Genomic DNA, 13,751 nt, shown 5'->3' on the forward strand with positions numbered 1-13,751 from the left:
TAGTATACACTGTACTGGTAGTGTACAGTGTACATTGTGCAATATGTACAATGATTGCGACTTGCGAACCCCATAAATGATTTTGAAGGCATTGTATAGCATGGAACACCTGTATTTTTTGAAAAGTTTCTGCCCTCAATTTTAGATCCATGTCGATGGCAACCATGTATGTATTGTATATATGATGTTACAAATAGATCACCAAGACATTGCTCAGTTGGGCCATAAAATTACTCAGTTGAATAAAACCAGTAATAATTCCCATACGTAGGCCCTATTACTTATTCACTCCTCGTATATAGCATCAAATAACCGATACGGCGATATCGTCATCACGAAAATCTGCATTCAGATCTATACGCGCTACCATGTCCGAATTCGTATTAGATTTCGATGCGGTTGATACGGCTAAGGTATATAGCACATCAAGACTATCAGGGATAGCAGATCAGCAGAGTCAAGTCATCAAGGATTTACTGAAGAGATTCAAAAATGCCGATGGCGCATTGTACGGCAGTCTTCTAGATATTGGATGCGGTGCAGGGAATGTAACGAGAATACTAGCAACGTCATTCGAAGAAAGCATCGGTGTGGATATAAGTAAAAGTCAAATATCCCTGGCCCGTAACGCCGCTGGTCCTCATCGAATTACCTTCAAAGCTGGAGTCGCTGAATCATTACCTGTTGCGGATGGCACCATCGATGTGGTTACTGTGGTATTCGCGTTGCATTTCATCAAATGCGACGAGTTTCTCATTGAATGCGAGCGAGTACTCAAACCTGGGGGCATCGCATTATTTTACGCTGAGCTTCTGTCAAGAGTACTTGTCCGAGGAAGTGGAAGCGATACTCTTACAGATACCGCACCACTAGTAAACCAGATGAACGGCAAGCTATCGGAGCGAGCTAAAAGCTTAAAACATCCCCAGCGACATGTGTTAGACTGTTATGAAGCACTGTATAACGACATGAACTGGCCCGGCAAACAGCTAATCGAAACGGAGATCGAAAATACTTCGAGTCTTGCCGATTTTCGTCGATATTGCCTGTCAGTCCCGTTTTGTCGAAGTCTGGGTAATACGGAAGAAAATCCGGTGATCGAATTTGTGGAATCTGTGAAGAGATTGTGTTCGATGGAAGATACAAAGGAAGAAGATATAGAAGTCCGTGTGTGCTATAGAGCAGTTACGATTGTGCTATTGAAATGAATTCTCACGCTCTCTGCGTTATTAAATAACTCAAGACAGATTCTCGATCGTTACATCGCATTGTGTGTTGTGTATCGCATTTTACATTGTGTGTTGCTTCAGCGGATGAAAATAACAAAAACCGCTGATTATAATCATATCAATAATTATTATTATGATTACTATGATAATACTCTTAGGGTTACCATACGTCCTCCTTCTTCAGGTTTTTTGAAAAATGTCCTCCGAGGACGCCTAAATGTCCTCTGGCAATTCGTCCTCTTTTACAGCTAAGATAATGGAGAGATTCGAGTGAAAATGGTCATAAATGACCACAAATAGCAAAGACGGACGTTCGAGCGGGAAATTCGTGGCTCGATCGAAAGTGACGACCTTTTTTCTTAATCAACACCACTAAATTCTAGTAAAAAGTGTTTAAATCGGAAGTCAAACGAAAGAGATGACCTTTTTTTAGTCGACTCACCAAATTTTACTGCAAAAATAGCGAAATCGGCTGTTTTCAGTCTTGTTCAACTAACTTATCTGATTTGATAAAAGTATCCTCCTTTCCCGATTCCAAAATATGGTGACCCTAGATAAGACGACATTATCATCATGATCAAGACCACGAGCTGAAATAGCCGTTATCCGTAAAACAATATCGGCAATTTTAACACTAGAACTACCGGAACTTCGAACTACCTAGAACTACCATGTGGCTTTTTTGACGCATGTTGAATCTTCTTCGATTAAATGCATTTACCGGAGCTAAAAATCAGCACAAATCTCAACAAACGGCATCAGAAACCATTGTTTATTGCGCTCGCAGCTACTTGCAATATTTTACATACACCTTAGGTCAACACTTACAAAACAAATCGCCGTTTTTTGGTGTAGCATATAAGTGTTGCTCTGGTGCGCATTTGGTATTTGAGCACGTTCTTTAAAAATTTAGAGTAGGTTCCAGATCCGCTTTAGCCACATCATCATTGTTGGTTATTGCTGACATATCATAGAGCTTATCAGATAAGATTTGCATAATTCAATTTTGCAACTAATCCTCGATTTGCATATTTTTAGAGTATCGGCATTTTGGCAAGTAGACGATCATTCACATTCTAAGAAAACATGCACGGACCATCGTCGACTTGTTGGTACCCTCATAGAATACTGCCTTGCAACCTGACCAATAATATCCCCCTGGTTTTGTTTCGTTATAACATTTAACTGTCACTGGTTTCTTGTTTGTGTTGTTTCTGAAGGAAACAGTTACCTCAGATTGCAGTGAACTCAATATATATGTGTACAACTTCGATCTCTACACTGGCATCTCGCCGTTACGCTTATCAACAAGATGATAGCTTTGAAAAGTGTGGCTACACGAAGCTGCCTGTGTTCCTTCTGGTTCTGGGTAGCTTCAAGCAACTTTTGACAATAGTGTCAACTGGGACTTCGTTTGCTTCTCGAAGCGTATACAGCCACATTCACGTAACATTGTTTCGAGATGGATTACATCAGACTCTTCACATTACTATGCTTGGCAAATGTATAGATTATGGAAGAGGTGTCCTGTCCTATCCTTGCCTAAATATGAGACGCCCTTGTACAGATACTTGGTAGCAGCAGCGTCCACCATCTGACATTTTACCCCAATTATTTGCTGGCATTTCGACCATGTAATGAACGAAAACCATATTATCTTTATCGAATCCACACCTTTTTTTACTCCTTATGTCAATGGAAAGATCATGTCTTCCATAAATCTGTTCTTCGAGAGGGCCTGACTAAACATAATGCACCCATGCCCTCAGTCCTCATATGCATTCAATTCACTAGATTCAGCTCACTCTCCCCCCGAAGATCCATCTCGTAGACCGGAGCAAAGACCCTTTTCCCTTGTACAACCCTAGTATATTAGTATGGACAATACAGATGTCGGCTTGGTCTAATGGTACATTTCAAATTTCATGTCCTGTAACACGCTGAGCTTCTGAAAGATAATATTACAGAGCTTTGGTGACTTGGAACGAGGAAGATCCAGGGCCCTCTATTACAAGGGATGTTGTTGCTAACACAGTTAGACCGAGTCGATATTAACAAAGTTATGTTGTTACAAACAGCTTTTCTGCGTTTATCAGATACATAACCACTTTCAAGATAATGTGTCAAAAAAGCCACTCGGTAGTTCTAGGTAGTTCTGTGTATAACTTTTTTATTTGTACTAGATGAGTGATGAAAATCATGGGTAAGGTGGCCTACATAAAATAAATAGAAGTCAAGAAGTTTCAGCCGAACAGCGTAAGATTTGACTGAATGCCAGCTCTTCAAAAATGAAAATGCGTCAAAAAAGCCACTTGATCGTTCTAGTGTTAATGAAGTCACAGCACGGTAGTAGGAGTCATAAAACTATAATCTGCAACTGCGGTAGATTGGAAATATTGATGTATTTCTTGCAATTTTCAAATTTCCAGATGTAGCATTTCTAGTTTATATCGTGCCCAAGCGTAGCAACAGCTGTAAAGCTATTTAAATAAATACTTTGAAGTTTTGGAAATGCGCCTGAAGCTAGACGCCATGATATTCGAATATCGGCTGAATATATAGGGGTTTTCGGAGAAGCTTCTGGTTATATGGGTTGTATCGATATCGGTCGGGCTCTGGGAATTGGTAATAGAAAATTTCTTCCGAGTTGACATCGTCGTGCGTAATGGTAACGGTAATCAATAAAATACCGCGAAATTGTGACGCATAGTTTTGTGAACCATCGAAGTATCCTCAATGTACTGTCAATAAAAGCGAACCATGTATCTCCCGCTACGCAGTAAATGAGTGTTATAGTTCCGATATGGCGCAGGTATATGTACAGTATGGTGATGATACTAAGAAACTGAAGTGTTTATGAATGTAACAAGAATAGGCAGCTATAGGCTGGCTGAAAGACAGTAAACCTGCGTTATACGGTAGGAAAGGAATACGCAGTTTACCTCGGTCGCAACCGAACCTGTATATCATGTATGCTATGCATCATCGTAAAATGCATATGCAATGCTTGCGAAAAGTAGCATGGAACACCTGCATCGTTAGCTTGTTCTCATTCATTTTTCAACACACAGCATCATCGTTGAACATTTTGCATTTTTCTATTTACACATTTGTTTTTCACGATATTTAGCACTCGAAAATCGACGGTAAAATCACGAAGGCACATTGATCATGGATTTCTTGAGCGCTTCACAAAATACTTCAACCCTGAAATGAAAACTCAAGAGTTGTACTAAGCACGTAACTGTTTAGTCAACAGCACGCAATAGCGGAGAGACTGTCGGGAATATTGTGAAGATGTAGGCTGCAATGCTACACATAATTCAAAATGCAATTACCTAATACCAGTACAAATATTACACACCGTATGGAGAGCATGACGGTTATAATCAAGCCTAGCATGAATTGTTATATACTTAGCGACATAACTTATATAGCATTGTATCGAAGCCAAAAAAACATAAAAGTACGCCTACCATTACCATATTTACAGCACCTAAAGAGAGAGAGCATATTTCTGCTGACAGATAAAACGAAAGCGGAATTGTTACTTTCGAGGTTGATGATGTTTGTAGTACTCGGTATATAGTATAGTTTCAGGCAAAGTTACAAAAACATACACAAAAGCAACAAATCAAATTTATTTTTCATACTCAGACCATGAATACTTTGCGGTTTCCTTAACTTTTGCCAATGAGGAATGGTCATTTTTAACGAGATGGTCTAATGCAGAGGTCTCGAACACGCGGCCCGCCGGAGCATTTTGTGCGGCCCGCGACAACATTTTAGATTTTTAATAATTTGACAATTTATAAGTGTCACATATATCTTTTCAGGTTATAATAAGAAAATTCCCTCTTAAATTGCCCCGAAAGCCTGAAACTATTCAGCAAACTTCACCATCACATCAATTGCAAACGCTACCATGCAATGGAAGACTCACTATTTCGCCACATTTCCCATTCATGATGACAAAACCTGGCCCTTAGACGATTCGTGACTGAAATTGTGAGTTGGACTTGGACGCGACCTTTCTTAGAATTACTCAGATTCGGGCTAACTCGATGGCAAAATGAAAATGACTCGAGTGGACTCGGAGTGACTCTGAATGCCGTGAATTTGTTAGAACCATGGACGCAACAAACTAATCGCGTATAAGGGGAATAGTAATAGATCAGAAGGTCGCAGCTTGGTATTTCGCTAACTAAGCAAGTAGTTATGGCAACCATTGGCAATCTGTTAGTGACATCTTTGGTCGCTACACCATGTTATTACCATGTTATGGAGCGTACCGTAGTGGTACGCTCCAACGATGTAACAACAATGGATCGTTCGGCGTTCCGACATTTCAATCACTAGGACACATTCATTAATATATTTCTATTATATTTATATTTTTTCTGCTCCTATATTTGAAGATATTTGGCCAAGATATTAATAGCCCCCTTATCGAAAGTATACCCGAATCCTGGATTGGAATTACAATGCTCAACCTAAAAATGTTTTGATATCAGATCGGTCTCTATGATCAATCTGTTAAATTCAAAATATTCATAGTAGCTGCAAAATTATAACCCGATAGCTTTTATGATGGCATCTTACATTTGTCCGCCCATATGGTGTCTATATCTTATAAATAATATATATCAAGTACAACAACAATTCTATTCAAATAGTTATAAATGTGATGATTCTTTTCGTGCCAGGCCTAAATTGATACAAGAGTAAATCGCATTTTGACGATGTGTGTTTACTGTAAGTCTGCTGGATCGGCTCACTTTCAATAGGACAATTCATTCGCGCCAAATGAGGCCTATACTTAAAAAGACATAGAATACCCCTATAAGTGCTGCGGCCCGCGGCGTCGTCAAAACTGGAAAACTGGCCCGCGAGCACATTTGAGTTTGAGACCTCTGGTCTAATGTTAGGTTCGAACTTGCGCCAAAATGCGACAGATCCTCGCGCGTATAAAGGCCCAGATGTTACAGAGAACGTTGAACAGTGTTTGCGATAGCAATCAAACACTTGTGGCTTATATGACTTAATACACTTATGGTCATGACTCAAATAGTATTGTAATAAAGTCAAAATAGCATAAATTACCCATACATACCTGCGACGGCAGACTGAAACCCCGCATTGTAATAGATCGAAACCTCATTATTCGCAAATTCCTTTCGGCCGATATTGTATTTGCCGTTTTGATCGGGACCACCCACCAGTGCTCCGTACAGCTTATGTGGGTTGGGACCAGCTAAGTTGAAAGCTGACTGATCGCAAATTGGTGGCGGGGATGTCCATTGCGGGCAAGAGCTGTAATGAAATGCACCGTTGCAAGACAGACTTGGACAACTTTACAATTTTCATCTTTTCCAAATTGGATTAGAATTAGAATTATAGCTACATAGTTTTTCCCAAATTACACTAGGATGAGAATTATAGCTGCAGTTTTTTCAAAAATAGATCGAGAACATGAAAATTGAACCAAGTTCAGTTCATATCAAGTCAGAGTTCATTATCATAAGCATGGGAATTTTCAGCATTATCAGGAAAACCGGAAGTCAAATTAGAATTAAAAGTAGAGCACAGAAACATTTCACCAATTAGATTAGAATTAGATCACCGATGTTTTGCTCTAATAAGTCGAAGACCTATAAGTACCCAACTAGAATACTCTATAGTTGTTCAAATTTGCTGCAAGGGATTAAGTCGAAATGAATGATCGCGGGTTTGTCTTGTTAACAAAAATCGAAATAACGAATGTGATCTCCACTGTAATCGGTAATTTTCTGCGGCTCTCCCGGTGTTGCTCAACGAAATGCTTTTGAAACACGTATCTTGTTCCCAGCGAGATCGATAATCATGAGTGTAATTGGGATATGATGAGATATGACGGGCGTAATGCTTGTTTTGATTGCGGATTTCTGGTTAAATTCCTCTCTTAGGGGCAACATCGACATGGTCTTGTAATAAAACGCAATTGATCGTTCGATAGGGGTGGACACGCATAAGGATCAATTTCTGTTATAGTTTTTGAAGACACTTTTTGGGGTACAGAACTTAAATATATGTTTTAATAATATATTCATTACGTAAATATAATAAAACCCGAAGCTTTTTGAGCTGACACTCTTGAGGGGCAATAATTGGATGCATGGAATGTAGTTAGACGCAAGTTTTTGAAATTTCTCATTCACCGACGATTTCCCCTGAAGAATGTCTGCTCAAAAAGCTTCGAGTTTTAATATATTTACGTACTTTTATGCTGTTGACATCATATTTTGTGATACGATTGTTGATACACAATATTTTTTCCATTCTCCACTAGTTGCTGACGATTACCTCTGACTATTGTCAGCCGAAAATATTCGGGTTCATTTCAATATGAATATACTATTCAATTGTATATTGGAGTTCTGTAACCCCAAGAAGCTCTTCATATATACTTATAGGCTATGTAGAAGTCTATCTTGAATCCAAAATTTCAATGGCATCTCTGATCCATCAATCACAGGTGTTCACACCCAAAGAGACGAAAAGGGTGGTAGCCTACATGAAAACAGAATTATATCGCAGTCATAAATCCTATGTTTCTACGTGCCTGCATAGTTTGGATTAAATGTTGTAGTATATTTATACCGCGGTATCAGTCTGAGGCAGGTTATGGTTTCGTCTGTCATGGGTGTATATTCACACCAGTACATGAGGGGATGGTACACGGGTGGAAATAGTACACTCTCTTTTCGCTAAGAGCGCAGGTAAGAAAAACAGTATAGGATGTCGTGAATTTCCACATAGGTAAAAAACTAAGTATTCTAAGCCTACTTATACTTAAGAAATGAAAACTGTAGTATTTTTAGAACTCTTGTAAAAGTAGGAGTACTTCGTGGCTTACCACCTCTGCCATTAATTAGTATCATACCTGGCAGCGTGATACGGCTGCGTTGGCGGGTCATTTCCAAATCCAACCACATAACTTCGGCCGCCATCGCCGCTACCCAGCATGGCGTGGATTTGAGCTACAGCGAAATCTTGGTACCTCTGGTGATTTGATAGCAGCGGATTGAGTTTCGATGCGACTAACGCAATATATGCTGCGTTTGCTGAAATAGAAAACGGACTGGTTATCAGGGACGTAACAGCGCTCCGTCAGACCCCGTATGTAGATTAGGGGTCTTCAAAAATTACTTCTTTTCTCAAATCGTACTGGCTACTTGATAAAATTATTAGGTTACCTAATTCCAACCAGTTACCGCATTGCTACAGGAGAACAGAGTTTCTATTTATTATGTAATAATAAATAACAAAAAACTTGAAAATTTTCTGTTCACCCCATGAAAGTGTGAGGTTTTCTATAAAAACGATGTTCACCAAATTTGGTTCAATTCCAACCAGTGGAAGCGCAGGTATTGCCGTCGAAAAATTTGGATTTGAATAAAATATTATTTACGGTGGGCACTATTATAATAAATAATTGAAGAATTGGTCACCGTAAATACTATTTTATTCATAATCCAAATTTTTCGACGGCCATAACTCCGCTTCCACCGGTTGGAATTGAGCCAAATTTGGTGAACATCGTTTCTATAGACAACCTAACACTTTCATGGGGTGAACAGAAAATTTTCAAGTTTTTTGTTATTAATTTTTATGTAATAAATAGAAACATTCTTCTCCTGTAGCAATGCGTCTACTGGTTGGAATTGAGCCAAATTTGGTGTGTAGGCTTAAATTAGGTAACCTAACAATTTTATCAACTAGCCACTTACGATTTGAGATAAAAAGTCATTTTTGAAGACCCCCAATGTAGATCTACCCGGTCTTAGACTAGCCTACTAGAAATCTTCAGCTTTTCCACATTATATTAGAATCAAAATCATAGCTACACACTTTTTCCGAATTAGATTAGGATTAGGATTACAATTACAGCTACATTTTTTTCCAAATCAAATTAGACTTAGAATTACCGAATTCGCGAAAACTAAGGCATTGAATGGAGTCCAGTTCATATCAAATCAAAGTTCATTCACATAAGCACGAGAACAGCAAATGTCTGCGCTGCAAGCTCGACTCGTTTCCCACTATATAATTCTCCTGTTGCATTTTCAGGAAAACCAGTAATTGGATTATAATAAAAATTAGAGCATAGAAACACTTTACAGATTAGATTAGAATTGGATTACCGGCACTTCACTCTAATCTAATTTATCAGATTTAGACAACTAGAATAATTTAGTTGTACAAGCCTGGATCTTCCTATATAATTTCTTCCATCACTAGCCTTCATAATGTATGCGATTAGGTAATACAAACTAACTTCTTAGTATTACAAGTATTTAAGGGGGGTCGAAGTAGCCATCGTTGGTACTTGAGTAAAAGTAGATGTAATGACCAGTGGCGGCTCGTCCTATAGGGCAACTGGGGCATTGCCCCACCTAAAATTCTGTTCAATAACAATTCTTTACCATTTATAGACGCACACCTATCTATATAAACCGAAATCACAGCGAAAATCGTATACTTCTTGTCCTTTCGCTTGTAAATGCCCATATATAGCGAAGTCTATGCGAAAATCATATTCTCTTCTGTGTTTTCGCTTTGCGAATGCCTAGCCGGGGCTTGCCCCGGTAGCGCTCATAACAAGCTTTCACTGTCTATTCTCTCAAAACCGCGCATAATAAAGAAACGGTGATTTACCCTCTCCTATTCATAAAATTACCGAGCAACCGGGGCACGATAGCTCTGTGCCCTTAAGGTGTGCTGTAACAATCGTATCTATAGCTGAACTCTGTTACCGTCATATGCGTTTAGTCGACCTTTGTTGGTATAGGTCGATTTTAATGGGGTTTCACACCATGAAAACTCTTGAAACTTGTTCTGTCATGTCGTGATGGTGGTATTTAACACTGCCCCAAGTTTCAGGGTTTCTACTTAAAGTTTAGGGTAGTAATTCCGTTTCCGAAGTTGAGTGTGTGCTGATCCGTCATGTATCGCAAACAGATTTTACTCAAAAGCCGGTATTGGTATCCATTGGTTTTGACGGTGTTCAATACTGAGATCGGTTATGACATTTGGCACGGTAAGTCTTATTAATGTTAGTATCGAACGCTGTACCAAGTTTTAAGTTTGTCACTGAACTGTGTTAGTGGTAATTTCGTTTCCTAATTCGAGTGAGAGCTGACTCGTCATTTATCGCTAACAGATTATACGCAAAGCCGGTATTGGTCTCTATTGATTTTAACGATGCTCCTTACCTAGATCCGTCATAAGCTTTAGCACGGTATGTCTTGATTTTAGTATCGAACGCTGTGCCAAGTCTCAAGGTTGACACTCAATGATTAGGGCAGTAATTTCGTTATCAAGGTCGAGTATGGTAAAGATGTGCTCCGATCTGACACTTTAGCCTACAACACATTGCGGATTTCACGCAAAAGCCGGTGTATCTGCGGTAACGTTAAGTGAGATGATGATATCATTCTCAGTTTGCATTCAAATATTTACTTTGATCGTATATTCTCCAATGTCAATTTCACCGTGAAATTGTGGCCTTCAAGCCATTTGCGTACAACCCCTCGTCACTTGATTAGCCTATTCCTCAGTAAATTTTACGCAAAATTCGGTGTTGGTCTGTTCGCATTAATTTTGACAGTGTACCATACCGAAAAGGGCCATGAGGCCACTTCTCGATAATGTCATGTAACAGTGTACCAAGTTTAAGGCTTTCATCCACGTATTTATTCGGTAATATATTTTTCAAAGGCGATTTCGCAGCAGACCTATAAGACAGTAATAAAAACGTATGTGTCGTGTTACAGTCTCCAGTTTCAAGGCCAAAATCTCTTATGCTGTACCGAGACCAAATTTCCGAGGCTGCTATTCTTAGTCCTTTACAATAATGTTTTGGATTCAATAGGACAGGCCCAATCTATGAGATAACAATTGCGTATCTGTCCGAATTCGTTGACCTTTCCAATTAGGCTTACGCTATCTCTCGAGTTATAGTCATTTCCATTTCTGCAGATAATTAGTCAGGTCTAATGCGAACATGAACCGTGTTGAATCTTTGTTCCGTACGCCGTTTACGCAGTTACCACACTTCAAGTCACAGCTCACCAGCGGACCTCTCGTGGCACATACGTTAAAATCACTGTTGCCGGGAAATTCATGTTACCGTACCATCATTAAGTTACTTGTTTACGTTGGAAAACGCCATTGTGACGTCATCTTGATAAAAAGTCGCTTGCAGCCCTTGCCCCACTACCAGATATTGTCACGAGCCGCCACTGGTAATGACATAAATTTCTATTTAAGTAGAAGTATCAATTTCAAAGCAGTTAAAAAAGTAAGTATTCTATGCCTAAAAGTACAAACTGTGATGTAGAAGTATAGTCAAAACTCGAAATCACACGAAGAAGTAGAACAAGTAGGAAACATCTACTTGAGTACTTCGAAATGGACCCGAATATTTTCGACTGACACTCGTCAGGGGTAATCGCCAGCAACTAGTAGTGAATTGGAAAGGACATTGTATATCAACAATTGTATCACAAAATTTGACGTCACCAGCATGAAAATTTTGTTGATACAGCCTTGGCTGGTGTATTTTGATAAAAGTCGACACCAAGGCACACAAATGAAAGTGTGGACGGCCCCTTCCAACGACGCGAAAGCTGTCGTCTCGATTATCCAACAGATGTTCGCCAATAGCAAAATTTACGGCCTTTTCTTGTTTAGCATCAAGTTTGAGGGGATGGGTTAAGGGTGAGGTTTTCACTGAGTGTGATTCGCGTGTACTAATAAATCTAGCGATATGCTGTTGTATGCGTTGCTGCAAGAAAGCCAAAAATATACGGTTTCATTTCAATATGTACCTCCAAGACTATCATTTAAACTCAAGTGATTATTTTCATTAATCAATTCGACATACTTTGAAGCGAAACCATGCAATCGCTTGTGAATTTTGGGACTTTGCCGAGTATATAGAAGCTTCTATAGATTGGCACAATTCATTTGGCTGATACTGAGAGCATTATACATACCAGCGTAGCCGTTTGTACCGAAATTTGAGAAGTAGGCCAATCCAGCTGGAGTGCGCGGAATACTAGAGCCTGTGATGCAGTGATTCAAGAAATTTTCAACGTCCCCGCGGTAGGTGTCGTTGCCGGTAATGTTTGTCATAAGAACCTGCAATGTTCGTGCCGAAATAGTATATAGTTAGCGTTACACATTTATTATACACGAATGTATATAATTTAGAGCCACGGTGAAAGATAAATCACCTGTATTCCACCAAGTTTGTTATCCCACGAGAAGTCGAACGGCCTTTTAAAAAGAATGAACTCCACTCTCTTTTGCTTTGCGTCTTCAAGATACGTCACATTCCCCGTTGCCTTGAAAATCCAGAGAGCAGCCCACACGAGCTCATCATGAAATCCACTCAAAGACGGGTAGACCCGATTAGCAGATGGAATAGAGCAGTGCTTTTCAACCTGTGCGACGGTTCGCACTTGTGCGAATAAAAAAAATTGCAGTGCGAATGACGAAGGTGGTGCGAATGAAAATCCAGGTCAAGTGCGAATGAAAATCGTGATTAATTGTTAATTTTTCTGACATGGAATAATTTATATAAACCTAATAAATATGACATTTAAGGTCAGTGTAAATTTTGTATAGTTGCGACGCAATTTTAAAAACTTAATACGACGCACCACTAATCGTAGCTCTCACAAGCCGCAGTAAATCAATATTCTCGCACTATAATCATTACGTAACCAAAGGCATGGTTTTGAAGCTGGTGTAAATAGGACATACATCATATCAGACTAGATAACTAACCTAGGTTATTTTTTTATAATCATACCGTCTGAGCCTGCGACAGGCTGAAAAAATGGCGTCAAATTGGCTTTCCGCTTTCTTTCGACAAACAATCATCGTATTGTCGTCATAACTGTTCGATAAGCGCGAGAATAGTAGTAAATTCCATCATTACAGACTCACATTCGCAAGTTACTGTAACACAAATATTTACCCCTTCAAGGGTAGTATGGACCGCAAACGGTATAATTTGGGTCGAGACGGTGCCAGAGCTATCTATTACATGCATGTAATATTTTTTGAATTTATCGCAAAAATCCTACGATAGGTTTTACATATCCAAGGTCACTGTGTTTGGTACTTTAGCCAATAAGCAAGACACGTGGAAAATATGGCTTTATCATGAGAATTTATAAGATTTGTCCGACTGTTATTTTTGGAAAACATGGTGGAAGACCGTTGGGATGAACTGGTGTAGGAGTGTGCAACGAGCGAGTTCAGGCCTGTGAGACTCATTCATTTCGACACCAACCCCTTCTGCGTCGCGGCACATGATGACGTAAAGTTTTGCCGAACAAACCGCTGATAAAATGCGATGCCAAAAACATAAGCGGCGACAAAACCTCGGTCTAAAATGACCGATGCTGGATGGAAAAACCTTTACGAGATGGAGTGGATATGCTTCGTTGTCGGCACGGAATAGTCCCG

The 13,751-nt window shown here is 39.4% G+C and overlaps 2 protein-coding genes across 2 annotated transcripts; one reads left to right on the forward strand and one right to left on the reverse strand.

Annotated features, from left to right (window-relative positions):
• Nucleotides 1-25: 25 nt before the first annotated feature.
• LOC145458803 (ubiquinone biosynthesis O-methyltransferase-like) lies at nucleotides 26-4,306 on the forward strand. Its single transcript, XM_080337296.1, has one exon. It carries the CDS (start codon nucleotides 369-371, stop codon nucleotides 1,206-1,208), a length of 840 nt encoding a protein of 279 aa, XP_080193422.1. The 5' UTR covers nucleotides 26-368; the 3' UTR covers nucleotides 1,209-4,306.
• LOC145458804 (endoglucanase E-4-like) lies at nucleotides 4,303-12,698 on the reverse strand. The gene is made up of 4 exons (XM_080337297.1): nucleotides 12,269-12,698; nucleotides 8,152-8,332; nucleotides 6,343-6,542; nucleotides 4,303-4,436 (listed from the first exon to the last, which is right to left on the reverse strand). Exons 1-4 carry the CDS (start codon nucleotides 12,405-12,407, stop codon nucleotides 4,399-4,401), a joined length of 558 nt encoding a protein of 185 aa, XP_080193423.1. The 5' UTR covers nucleotides 12,408-12,698; the 3' UTR covers nucleotides 4,303-4,398.
• Between the last annotated feature and the right edge of the window lie 1,053 nt (nucleotides 12,699-13,751).

The sequence above is a fragment of the Botryllus schlosseri genome, chromosome 16 (assembly GCF_051294905.1).
Source record: "Botryllus schlosseri isolate E-star chromosome 16, Bs_hap1, whole genome shotgun sequence".
Lineage (NCBI taxonomy): Eukaryota > Metazoa > Chordata > Ascidiacea > Stolidobranchia > Styelidae > Botryllus > Botryllus schlosseri.